The following is a 12,727-nucleotide window of genomic DNA, read 5'->3' as shown; positions in this document are numbered from 1 at the left end:
TTCGTCTCGATTTAGAAGAAGAGAAAACGCGGGAGTAGCTAATCCACCTGATTACATACACGCTACCATTTGGCTCGCAATTAAATAGTACTTACAATAGTCGTGGCTTGGATTCTAATTAAGGCGCGTCTTCGTTTCTGCCTGGGCTACTCTTCAATAAATTGAAATTAAGCGGTGCTATCTGTAACGCCATCTGTTGAAAGCTTCAAGTGTAAGTATAATGAACCAGTACAGTAGCTTGGCTGATATTCTCAAAAGTTTCAAAGCGACCTCGTGCAATCTCTTCCGTGGCTTTTGATCAGGAGAATTCTTTATCTTTTGCTATTGCAATGTAGAATTTCAATAATTTAATACTATTTAATTGGGAATTGCAATGAAAACTCGATGAATGATAAGTGGTAAGGTAATTATCAGTTAACTCCTGCCAAGAGGTCCTTCAATATAATCAATGCCCATGGGACCTATTGTTCACTCGACAGTGTACTGTGTGTTTTAATTCTGCTAAAGACTGATTACAACTGGCTATTGTCAAGAATAATCCATAGAAAGTTCCAACAACCCCACAAGACGTTTCTGACAAATAAACTCTCCAGCTTTATTAATGGTCATAAGGATCCCCAGGGTGTTCTTGATCATCACAGGTATCCACGACACCTATGCACCGTCAGCCAATATCCATAGCCCAAAAAGAACCCATAGAAAGTTCCAACAACCCCCTCCGGCTTTATCATAGGTCTCATCAGGATGTCTAGAGTGTCTTAATCATCACAGGTATCCACAACAGCTATCCACCATCAATTAACATCCACAGCCCAAGAACACCCGATAGAAACTTCCAACGACCCTATAAACTTCTACCAAAGATTTTCAATTGCTTCAGTGACCATGAATGAAACGACAAATGAAACTCCTAATTGAATTTATTCATCAAATATCAATTCTACAAGTGTCTCTGTCCACCATATGTCTGGTTCAGCTGATGAGACTGCCGTTCTGGCGTCGTTGACATTGAAAAGAGGCCGAAATAGAGTGTTTTGCAGTTGGACGATGGCCATGTCAACCGGAATACCCTGTCGTCCGGTAGACTTTTCTCGATCGGCCTCGCAGATCTGATCCGATCGGTGCGGTGTAGCGGTATCGCGGAAGCTGCGCGAGAAGCGTGTTCGAGGCGTCTCACGATCGCGATCGTGCTGACGTATCAACGTCGCGTCGATGACGGAAATATTGGGATGGCGATCGGATATTTGGCGCGAATCCACCGCTCGCGTCGCTCGCGTGCCAAGATCGTGGAACGCGCGCGCATGATATACGAACTTGAGGAAAATCACGGGCTCGTCGGTTTGTCGATTCGCGATTTACACCGTGTTAGTTCCGTGTCATACTCGGTGCATCGTCCCGACGCCTCGCTTACGCTCAACGATCCTCCACCGACTGGATCCCTTCTTTTTATAACGACCCACGTTATCACGACGATTACACTGGTAATTAAATAATACGAGATGTTACTTCTTATTTTAAGTGTGCATGGTAGTCCTTACGCCAGAAATTTGGACGTGTTACGGTGCGGAACAAGATCAACTGTACACGTGTGCTTGATAAAAACAACCTCGTCAAAATTGTCGTCCTGATTACGTAAGTGACAATCTTGGCCATAGTCCGGATAAAATGGCCACGGGTTTCATTCATTCGCGACACTTTGCGGAGAGATTATACCCCTTGACATTCAAATTTATTTTAATAAATTAATTCTTACCATTTCTAACCAGAGTTTACCGAAGATTGTACTTAAATAATTTCATTAATGTAAGCCGTTCAATTACAAATTATTTAATTCTAAAGATTGATAATGTAAAATGGTACCTACCTATCGAAGTTATAATACAAATACGTATGTTGCAGACATCAGTATTGTGTCTAATAATAAGATATAATTTTCAAAAATTTTGGAATTATTTAGAGACTGATTACTTTTGTTGCCATTATGAAGACGGAAGGATGTAATGTGCTATCAACAATGTAGATACTTCTGAGAGTAGAAAATGTTGTACTGCTGCCAAACAAACGCGGGAAATGCACTCTAACGCGAAGTATTTAGAGGTATAATTAAAACCGGGAATGATTTATGATCTTTAGACAGGAATCACGGGGATTTTCTCTGATTTTGATGGAATTTTGATAAGCGGCTGATAAGGTAACTGATTGAAATTTGTCGGACATTACAGATTAAATCCAAACCTCTTTTGCAAAATTACTAAATAAAATTATCAATATTACACGAATTTGTTTTTAATATATTGCAAATAAAAGATTTCAAAAATGTTTTACAAAATTGAAGATTTTTTTTATAATGAATGCAAGGATTTTTTAATTTTCAAAATTGATCAAATATAGAAACAGAAGTATTTTGTGTATTTTTGAAAATAGGTAAATAATAAATTTATCAATGAATCGATCATTAGGAATGCAACAAACACTTAATGGAACATTTTTTTTCTAAGTGGCCCTTATCTCTCAACAATGTTGTTAATGGTCCACTTGTTTTGATCATCATATATGTACTCGTAGACAAGATATCAAGAAGTAAACTCGAACTTGGTGAATTTCAAGTTTTTCAATCTATTACATTGTATTAATATGCGATCCGATAATATATGAATCTTTTTTTTCATTTAAGGAATTTTAATTATCCGTACAATTCCTACAATGATGACATAATCGTATGGAAAGAAAAAATTGAATTGTTCAGAGAAAAAGGAAACGTTTCCGAAGGATTTTCAAAGAGTTCCAAGAATTATTCATCTATAATTTGATGAAGTTTCTTTGTGTTTCGATATTTGCCAATCGGTGTACAATTAAGATTATTTGAAAATTGACTAAAATACACATTTTTTGTAATCATTGTTTTTTGCTTCATGTTGATACTTGTTGCATGAGAATAAAAGAGATTAAGACGATTGATCAATCGATAAATCACGTTCTACAATTCTACGAATTTTATAAATACACTTTTTAAAGTTGGATAATAATTTTACTGATCAAAGGATTCTTCAAATTTGCACCAATAATTATTCAAATCATTTAAAAATTATCTTAATTTTTATATATTGAATGCTATGAGAACAAGCATCACAAATTTAATTAATGATATGTTCTTTTTTTGATCATTCAATTATGTTATATCCAAGATTTTTAGCAAAAATAACTTTATAAGTACCTAGATACAAACTTAATTGAAACTTCTTTAAAGTTCAAGTAAAATCCACCATTCAGACCTATTTATGTTAAATCCAACTAATCTAAGATATCAGACCTAACTCAATTTATTATCGTATTACCATAAATAACAATGTTTTCGCAATCACTATCTATCCTTCGAACTAAAAAAGTTTGTCTATCTTTTACCGTGGATAAAGATCGCGACATGTTTCAGCTATCTCGTTGAATTGATAGGAATATTTTTCCAATAAACGCCTCCAGGAAACGTGTTTCCATTCGCGTTAAGTAGAAATTAGCAAGTAAATAAACCAAAATGTTGGTATCATCAGACTTATGGTTAATCATCGGTGATTATGCGGCAAAAATTGTTTAGCTTACATGAGAACGGTGCCATAAACGGTAAATAAATTAAGTACACCATTTTATTGTTAAAATGATTGCTTGCTTGGGAATTGAAGTAATCACGAATCATACGCCCCGTGACTTGAAATACCTCAACATATTTTGGGGACAGCAGAGGGTGTGGCACAGGCATGTGGAAAATATAAAAATTTGGAAACTTGGAAATCGGGAAACTTGAAAATTTGAGAATTGGGAACTGGGAAACTTGGAAAATGGGGAAGGGGAAATGGGAAGTGGGAAACTTGAAATTGCCAAGTTGGAAATTTGGGAGCTTTAAAACTTGAAAATTAGGAAACTTGGAAATTTCTAAATTTTCCAACTTTCAAATTTACATAATTTAGGATTTTGGAAAATTAGACATTTAAAAATATATAAATTTCAAATTTTCCAATATCGAGGGCGCGATTGCCCATCACTGCCCTAAGCTAGTAGGTCTAGGTCACGACTGACCCAATGATCGTCTAGCCTTAAGCTATCACTAAAACTTAAACGAATGACACAAAAGGTCTCCATCTAACTTTCTAGATGTTTCGTTCGAATTGAAGACTTGTCAGGAAGATCTGAGAAAACGTCGATACTTGTTGTTCGATGCGTGATCTCGATAAGCCTGTTTGCTCTGTCGAATGAATCGAACGTAAGCCACACTAGTTTCGACCGGTGTAGATTAACCTCGACAATTGTCAGGCTGCGTTAAATGTTCGATTACGACGAAATACTTTTTTGCTCGTCAATTGTCGGCACATTGAGGAGGGAAACGTTTAAACGATCAGTGGCACGTGGTCTCACAGAGATAGATACAATAGAACAGATTTCTCGACAGTATAAATTGTAAGTCTGATGACCGTGATAGGAATGAAGATAATAATATCGATGCCCATCGAAATTTCTATAATTGATTGAAAGTACAATTACCTCCGATTTCAAATAATGAAGATCGACTAAACACGTGGATAGAAAATCCTTTTATTTTTTTTGCAAATCTATTTAAAGAAGATGACCCCAAAAAAGGGATGAAAGGTACCAAAAAGGAAGATCCCCCCAATTTGTGTCTTTATATTCCAAAATATCAAGAAGAACGTGAAATAACGAATTCAGTTCTCTTCACGCGTCAAAACAAACAAACCTTCATCCGCAAGGTGTCACGGTCGACAAAAAAAGAAGGAAAATAAAAAATGCACGATGCTTGTGCATGTGATATATTACCCCGACAAATACGTTACCTCACGAGCACCCAAATCCCAGACAAACACGTTGTTTAGTTATTGCGAGTTTCGTATTTAGATAATGCGACAGGCTGCTAAGGGGATCGGGACAATGACGATGGTATAAGTCGACGTTTCAACAGGTTGTAAATAACGAACGCATGACGAAAAACACTGAAAAGAGACGTGTTCCATGAAACGTTCCATGAACCGATGCACATTGTTTGTCATAAAATCCAAATCCAAATTATTACATTCTTAGTAGGTCGACAAACAAATTAAACCTCGCTCCACGATATCGTCCAAAGTGACTATAATAAACGTACCACGAGTGAACTGTGCTCGTATATTTTAATGAATTTAATCCAAAGCAATTAGAAATCCCGTGATACCTGTTTCAACGTTGTTATCACGCGTTGAGTTGGAAGAAATTGCAACACTTTAACGTTTAATGGGTAGCGTTGAATATTGATCTTTTCTAAGGAAAAGATAATGTAGGGGCAGGTTTACTGTGCCTGGCTTAAGTTTGGATTAGCGGTGGCCAAACCCTAAAAAAACCTTCCCTCAAAAGTAATAATTATTGCAAAATTATACTTGCGATTTGCAGAATCTCCAGGTAGCATTTTAGCGGGAAACCTGGCGCCTCCATTCTCAAAGTCATCGCGTAAAAATCAGCTAATTGTAACATACAGATACGAGAGATAAAGATGGAGAAAGCGTAGTATCTTATCAGGCAGGTTAATAAGCGGCTACCGAAAACGGTCTAGATATACGTTGAGGTGCGATCAATTTTTGGTCAGTCACTCATTCGACACTGAGGATCATTCAGCCCTCTCCCATTAATGGCGATCGGATCGAAACAGGCGATTTGATTTGGTTGCAGTAATCTTGAAGATTCTTTGCGCTCGAATTGCCATTCGAGAGGACACAGCAAAGAAGGATCATCAAGGATCTTTTGAAGAGACTTTGGACTCTAGGAGATTAAAGGGCACAAGTCCAGAAAGATTCTCGGTGGAAAGCATCGTCGGAAGTCGCTTGGAGGCGATAAAGACGACGATCAAATACCACCGAGTGTTCACCAATGAGCGTAGCGTACGGTGGTTGCAGGCGAGGACAAAACCGTGGAACACGCACGAGGAACAGACAGTGCTACGCTTTGGCGACCGGGATCCTCCAGAGTCCCGGATTCTCCCCAACACCACCCGGACCGATCACCTCGCGAGAGACCGACGATCTTCGAAACGTAACCGTCCATCATGGGTAGGTTCGATGATCCATATTTTATGAGCTAATAAATCAATAACTAAATATTCATATCCCTTACGATTAGAAAAACATTATTAGATGATTTAGTTCTCTCTCTCTCTCTCTCTCTCTCTCTCTCTCTCTCTCTCTTTTTTTTAAATTCTAGTAACATTAATGTTGGTCAATGACAATTTTATTACTATATAGTATTTTTGTTAATTTTTACTAATTGGCAAGACTGGAATTACCGATAACAGTAATGTTAATTTGATAACTGGTACCACTGCTAGTACAATATATTTTTATCCGACTTCGAAAAGGAGGAGGATACACAATTCGATGTGTATGTATTTTTTTTTTTTTATGTATGTTCACCGATTACGCCGAGACGGATGGACCAATCGGAACGAAACCTTTTGCATCTGATAGAGTATGTCTCCCGATTGGTCCCGTTAAAAAAACATTTTGCATTTTTTCATTCCTGCCGATTTTTATTAATTTCTTTGGCTTAAAGTTTATAGAAGTTTAATATAACATTTTTTTATCCATCATGAATAGGTTTAATGATCCATCTTTTATGAGCCGATGACCATTTATATAGTCTGATCAGTAACTGGATATTCATCCCTTAGATTTAAAAGTTTTCCTTAAGAAAACATTACTAGATAATTTAATTTCTTTTTTATTAATGCTAGTTACATTAATGCTGATCACCGATAATTTCATTTCTATATAGTATTTTTGTTTGCTAATTACTAATTAGTGATACTGGAATTACTGATAAGAGTAGTGTTAATTTAATAACTGGTCCGATTGCTAGTACTGTTTTTAATTTCTTTGGCTATTGATAGTAGTATTATTACTAGTTACATTTTTGTTATTATTAATTATCCAGTAACAAATACACTAATGCACCTAGGATAGTAGGATTCTCCTAGTAATCCTACATACATAATAGTCGCTACTACCATTGTTCCAGCCTTATCTGGCTGTCCCCTGTTTTTTCGTGGTCTCATTCAATATTTTACGCAATAACGAGTACTTACGTTATCAGAGCCAAAATCAATGAATATTACAAGCTTTATCCTGTTTTTATGTATTAAATAGAAATCAAGATTCTCATTGTCCAGACGCTGAATTACGTTTTAATCCATTAATCCAAGTTATCCGAGTCTCTTATCAAATCTCTGTCACAACGAACATGGTGTAATCGGTCCAATGTATCGGATATTTTGTGCTACGCAAAAGTTCCATCGGATACACGTGTATTGTTGTCGTTTGTGAAATATTTTTGACAGAAACGTCGCGACGTTTTCACAATCGAAATCATTGAATTAACACGCATTTATTTTTTATTTTTAACAGGGCTCGACTTCTTGGCAGACGGAGGTGCCGATTTCGAGCATGCAATCACCGTAACAGGTAAATCATCGATACTGATTTATACTGATGGCGCATTAACTTAATTCGCGATCCTACTGATTACGTTTATCGGGATTTATTGAAAGATTTATCTAGGACGTAAGGCTTTCGAATCTTTATCTTGATCGACCAAACAAAATAACATGAACGAGATCGTATTTTAAATAAAGAAATCTTGTTCGCACGTGTAATGATACAATCAATTATCAGGAATTAGATTAATCTGGAATGTTAACTGTCTTGACCGGGCGTGACTATAATCACTGCGTATATAATTACCATACAATTATACACTTACAAACACAACTAGATGATCACACGACTATGAAACTATACAATTAGTCAATTATGCAACTGTATACTATATGCAACTATGCGAACATACAGTTATGCAATTATGCAACTATATATTCATTCACTAGGTGATCACACAACTATGCAACTATACGCTCATTTATTAGGTGATCACAAGACTATGCAGCGACTATGCAAAACTATTAACTATGCAACTATGTACATACACTCATTTATTAGATGATCGCAAGACTATGCAACTACGTGACTGATAAGAAAAACTGATGACTATGCACAACTATTGTACACATATTTCAACTAATCAAAATTGATGCAGAAAACTTGTTTCATCACGCAATGTGTCAGATCGTACACATTTTTCTGCAAGCACTTGAGTAAATGAGAACAGAGTCATAAAACACGAATTGTATTAAACAACGAATAAATTGGTATCAAGTTCAAGAGCATTATTTAATTAATGTCACACACGAAATGTGCCTCTTATCAGTCGTATATTAAAAGCTTCTTCACATTTGAAGAAACTGATTATATCTAGAATCTTCTATTTACTAACTTTTATAATTCCAACATCCTTGTATAAATGTTACTTGCTTTAATAATGAAAGGAATAAGTGATTCTTTTTAATGAATCACTTTCTCGAAATAATTCAGTCAAGTATCAATATTAACGCTTAAATTACCGAAATATGAATAAAGAACCTCGAAAATTGCAAATGTTCTACAAAAACTAATTTGTTTTTTTTTCATCAGGATTTGGAAAATTTCATTACATGCTGCTGGCAGTATGCGGCCTTATTTACATGGACACTGCTATAGGAGTGACGATACTATCATTCGTCTTGCCAGCAGCACAATGCGACTTGGAAATGGATTCTACGTCGAAAGGATGGTTAACAGCATCCCCAATGCTAGGTAAGTTTCCTTAGACAATTTATAAATAAATTTGAAAATCAATCACTCCTTTTAACATCGAAACTCTCAATCTATGAATCATAATTGTTTACTCCATAAATAATAATCGAAGAACTTCATTTTCGCTCGAACGTCTGACTAATCATCTACCTTTCTACTTGAATCTTTATCAAACACCATACGACAATAAACACACTGTACAATCAATAATTTTCTGTTTTATAATTTCACAGGTATGGTGATGGGTTCTTATATATGGGGGTGCCTGGCTGACACGAAGGGGAGAAAAGTCGTGTTAATAATCACATTATTAATGGACGGTATCGTTGGGGTTATTTCCTCTTTCGTCCAATATTTCTGGATCTTCTTGGTCTTCCGATTTTTCAACGGATTCGCGTAAGTATTGCAATGAATTGTTCCTTTCTTTTATTTACTGTTATAAAATATAAATTCCGTTCATTTCTTTTTCTTTGCTTTTTGCTTTTCCTTTTATTTCTATCTTTATTTTTTTATACGATATAGCGTTACGGGAGCTATGGGAATTTGTTTTCCGTATTTAGGGGAGTTCCAGCCGACAAAGTATCGCGAAAGATGTCTTTGTTGGATGGAAATGTTCTGGACAGTCGGAGTCATAGTATTACCACGTGGGTATCATTTTTATTAATTACCTATATCGACAACTCCTTACGAGTGAATGGAAATCTATTGAATTAAATATTTAAATTACCGATGATTCGTTTCAGTGATCGCTTGGTTGATCATACCAATGGATTTCATTTACCTCTCGGACGTGTTTTACTTTAAGTCGTGGAATCTCTTCGTGGCGCTGTGCGCTTTGCCCTCGATTATGTTGGGTCTCTGGCTGTTCGCGTTTCCGGAAAGCCCGAAATTCCTTCTGGAATGCGGCGAAACCGAAGCTGCCCTCGAAGTATTCAAATGGATCTACTCGCAGAACACCGGCGAAAGTCCGGACTCATATCCGGTAATTTCTTTTTACACAAATCATCTATAAAATTTGTATATTTCACGAAATTACTAATATTGAGGCGATTCTTTCAGGTGAAAACTTTGCAAGAGAAAAGTAAGGACAAAAGCACAAGGTCCTTGAAATTGCATAAACGAAAGGATTTGAAGGTTCTACTTAAGGAAGTGAGGGACCTAACAACTGCTCTCTGCAAAACACCGTATCTTCGTAACACACTGTTAGCGTGTGGCATTCAATTTGGTCTTACAAGTAGTTATTACACTTTGATGGTCTGGTTCCCAGAACTATTCACCAGGTACATAATTTTCAGAAGAAAATAATAAATTGCTTTTGATTTTAAGGAGATTTTAATTGGCATTTTTGGGGGGGTCAAAAAATCAATTTTTTAAATTTTTTATTTGATATCCATTATTAAAATAATTTTTTAGACGATATAAGTAGTCGAAAAATGCTCACAAAATTGAGTCCGACGTATGAATTGATGGAGGCAAGATTTTAGAAAAATGCTTCTCCTGTAAAATCACGTTTTCCGGCACTCATGTTCCTTTTTTTCTCAGTAACCATTCGACCGATCGAATTGAAATTTTGTGTATTTTTACTACTAAGGGTAACACGTATTTTAGCCAAAGACTTTTTTGTCAAAAAGCCCACACATTGATAGGGTTGTATAATTTTTTAATACACATCTAGTATGATACTAGATAATCTAAAAAATTCGAAATTGATAGCTGCAGAAGATTCTGAAAACAAGGAACCGTAGAAAAAATTACAGTAGATAAAACCATGTATAGTCAGACATACTAAACTTGTATTATCAACTTATTTTCAAATGTAAACTTTCAAATCGGTACCTTACATTATTAGTATAATACTGAAACTATTTAAATATTGCCTTCTCTCTTTTTTTATTAATTATTCAATTACACAAAACCATGGCAATCATTATGTTAATGCTAATGATATTTCACTGATTGGAATGTATCCTTTAGCCACGGAAAATTACTTAATATTAAAAGGAGTATTTAATTACAGATTCGAAGAATTCGAGCACGAGAATCCTGGTCAATCCACCTCGGTCTGCATAGTGTCAGCGGTTCCGGATAACGCGACACTTGTCGATTCTTTCGGATGCGGCACAGTGATCGCGCCTTCCGTTTATCTACACACTGTGTACATCGGATTAGCTTGCATTCCTGGATCCATCATTCTGCCGATTTTCGTGCACAAGCTTGGTGCCAAGTTCTTCCTAAGTAATTAATTTTTCTTAATTTTCCATTTAATCATCTAATTTTAGAAACCTTCGTATATATTGAAAAATGAATTGTTGAATTTTAGTTGTGTCGCTGTTGGTTTCCGGGGGGGTAACGGTTGCCTTTTATTACGTGATCAACGCAACTCAGAACCTGATATTATCCTGTGTTTTCGAGGCTCTCACATCTCTTGGTATCTCGCTGGTTTATTGCGTAATCGTCGACATGTTCCCGACGAATCTCAGGTAAGACAGACAGTTCTTCTGATTTATTTATTAAGACAACTGACGCGATAGCACGCTGTTAGATTTACGAACAAAACAACCTCGAACAAAACAATTATAATGCGATAAACAGAACGTTTATCTGATTCCTAATCGTATGCTCTTATTGTTTACCTAGTTGCATTCTATGCTTTATGTCAACGTTGATAAATAATTGCAAATTAATGAAGAGACTCCTTTGGTATTAATTAAACTCTCTAATTATTCCCCGAAGAAATCTAAAGAACAAAACTTTTAGTCGAAAAACAAAGAATGATATAGAAATTTTTTTTAATAACAAAACACCGTAATCAGTATTGCAAAAAAAAAATGATATGAGGAAATTAGAAATTTTTAATTTGATCATGTTAAATAGTTAGACTAACTATAGTTTACTCTTTGTAAAGATGGAGTAAGTAATTCTTGAGGAAACGATTGTTTAAATTAAATATTTGAATTCAAACTTTCATAATTTTTCTATTTAAATTTTTGTAGATTTTTCTACTTAAATTTACCGAAATATTTCTACATTTTTCCATTTAAATTTTCATACATTTTTATTTCTATTCAATTTTTCCGAAATTTTTGTATTTAAATTTTCCTATTCTATTTTCAGAGTGATGGCTGCGGCTCTATCTCTTACTATGGGTCGATTAGGTGCACTAGTTGGTAATCTAGTGTTCGGTTATCTAATTGACTTGGCCTGTGTGGTTCCTATCATTTTATTCGCGGCATTTTTATTCAGTAAGTATTTAGAACTTTTTTATAATAATAATTGCTCTAATCATTTAGAACTTCGTTAACAAATTTAATTCAATTTGTTTCAGTATGTGGATTTATGTCGTTCCTGTTACCAAAAACAGGGAAGGATACCCTCGATTAAACAAGAAACAACTCGTTTTCTGGAGGGAAACGATGAAAAATAATGATTTTTCACTATTTACAACATTTGATGTTATAGAAAATGAACAGAAGAATAATTAATTAGTTTCTCTTTCGAAAAAATATCGAACTTTAACTGACAAGTGCTTTATTTTATTATGTTAATCGAAAGAAACTTTTTATCACTTACAATTAAATTAACGCGCGTTCGTATAGAGTTTAAGATCGATCATCGTTTTTATTTCGAACTACGTGTAAATTCGTGTAAATATGTAATATTTATTCTGCGAAAGTAACTTATCGTTAGACACGATATCATTTTCATTTTACAGCGATCGAATACTATTATTACAAAAAATTAAGTAGGTTAACTGCGTTCAAATGCGCGCCAAAAAGCATCTATAGTATTTGATAAAATGATGCTCCACCTATACGTACAATATATCAAGAAATATACTGTTTATCAGTTTAAATTTCTATATTTATTTGTAAGAAAAGAACTTATATTCTTGAACTTATGAAATAAATATGATTTAAGGATATATAAAGTTAAAATTTAATTTTCATTTACCATTAACCTATAAATAGTATCATCACGAAATTTTTCTTAATATACATACAATAACCGTATTA

At 34.9% G+C, this 12,727-nt stretch overlaps 1 protein-coding gene and 1 long non-coding RNA gene across 2 annotated transcripts; one reads left to right on the top strand and one right to left on the bottom strand.

Annotated features, from left to right (window-relative positions):
* Positions 1-902: 902 nt before the first annotated feature.
* Positions 903-5,420, bottom strand: LOC114880880. The gene is made up of 2 exons (XR_003790180.2): positions 1,865-5,420; positions 903-1,478 (listed from the first exon to the last, which is right to left on the bottom strand). It is a non-coding gene; the product is annotated as an uncharacterized LOC114880880 (long non-coding RNA).
* A 571-nt stretch (positions 5,421-5,991) lies between these two features.
* Positions 5,992-12,649, top strand: LOC114880877 (synaptic vesicle glycoprotein 2B-like). Its single transcript, XM_029197348.2, has 11 exons — positions 5,992-6,080; positions 7,431-7,487; positions 8,553-8,714; positions 8,948-9,110; positions 9,237-9,358; positions 9,458-9,696; positions 9,774-9,994; positions 10,732-10,949; positions 11,035-11,194; positions 11,829-11,956; positions 12,040-12,649. The coding sequence occupies exons 1-11, from the start codon at positions 6,077-6,079 to the stop codon at positions 12,093-12,095; spliced, it is 1,530 nt and encodes a 509-aa protein (XP_029053181.1). The 5' UTR covers positions 5,992-6,076; the 3' UTR covers positions 12,096-12,649.
* The last annotated feature ends 78 nt before the right edge of the window (positions 12,650-12,727 follow it).

This window comes from Osmia bicornis, chromosome 8 (assembly GCF_907164935.1).
Source record: "Osmia bicornis bicornis chromosome 8, iOsmBic2.1, whole genome shotgun sequence".
NCBI classification, from domain to species: domain Eukaryota; kingdom Metazoa; phylum Arthropoda; class Insecta; order Hymenoptera; family Megachilidae; genus Osmia; species Osmia bicornis.
This window is presented reverse-complemented; position numbering and strand designations above follow the sequence as displayed.

Bases quoted from the DNA above. Each gene is read 5' to 3' on its own strand.
- LOC114880877 (XM_029197348.2), top strand. The intron at 9,995-10,731 runs GTACATAATTTT...ATTTAATTACAG, and splicing joins TTCCCAGAACTATTCACCAG to ATTCGAAGAATTCGAGCACG. The intron at 10,950-11,034 runs GTAATTAATTTT...GTTGAATTTTAG, and splicing joins TGGTGCCAAGTTCTTCCTAA to TTGTGTCGCTGTTGGTTTCC.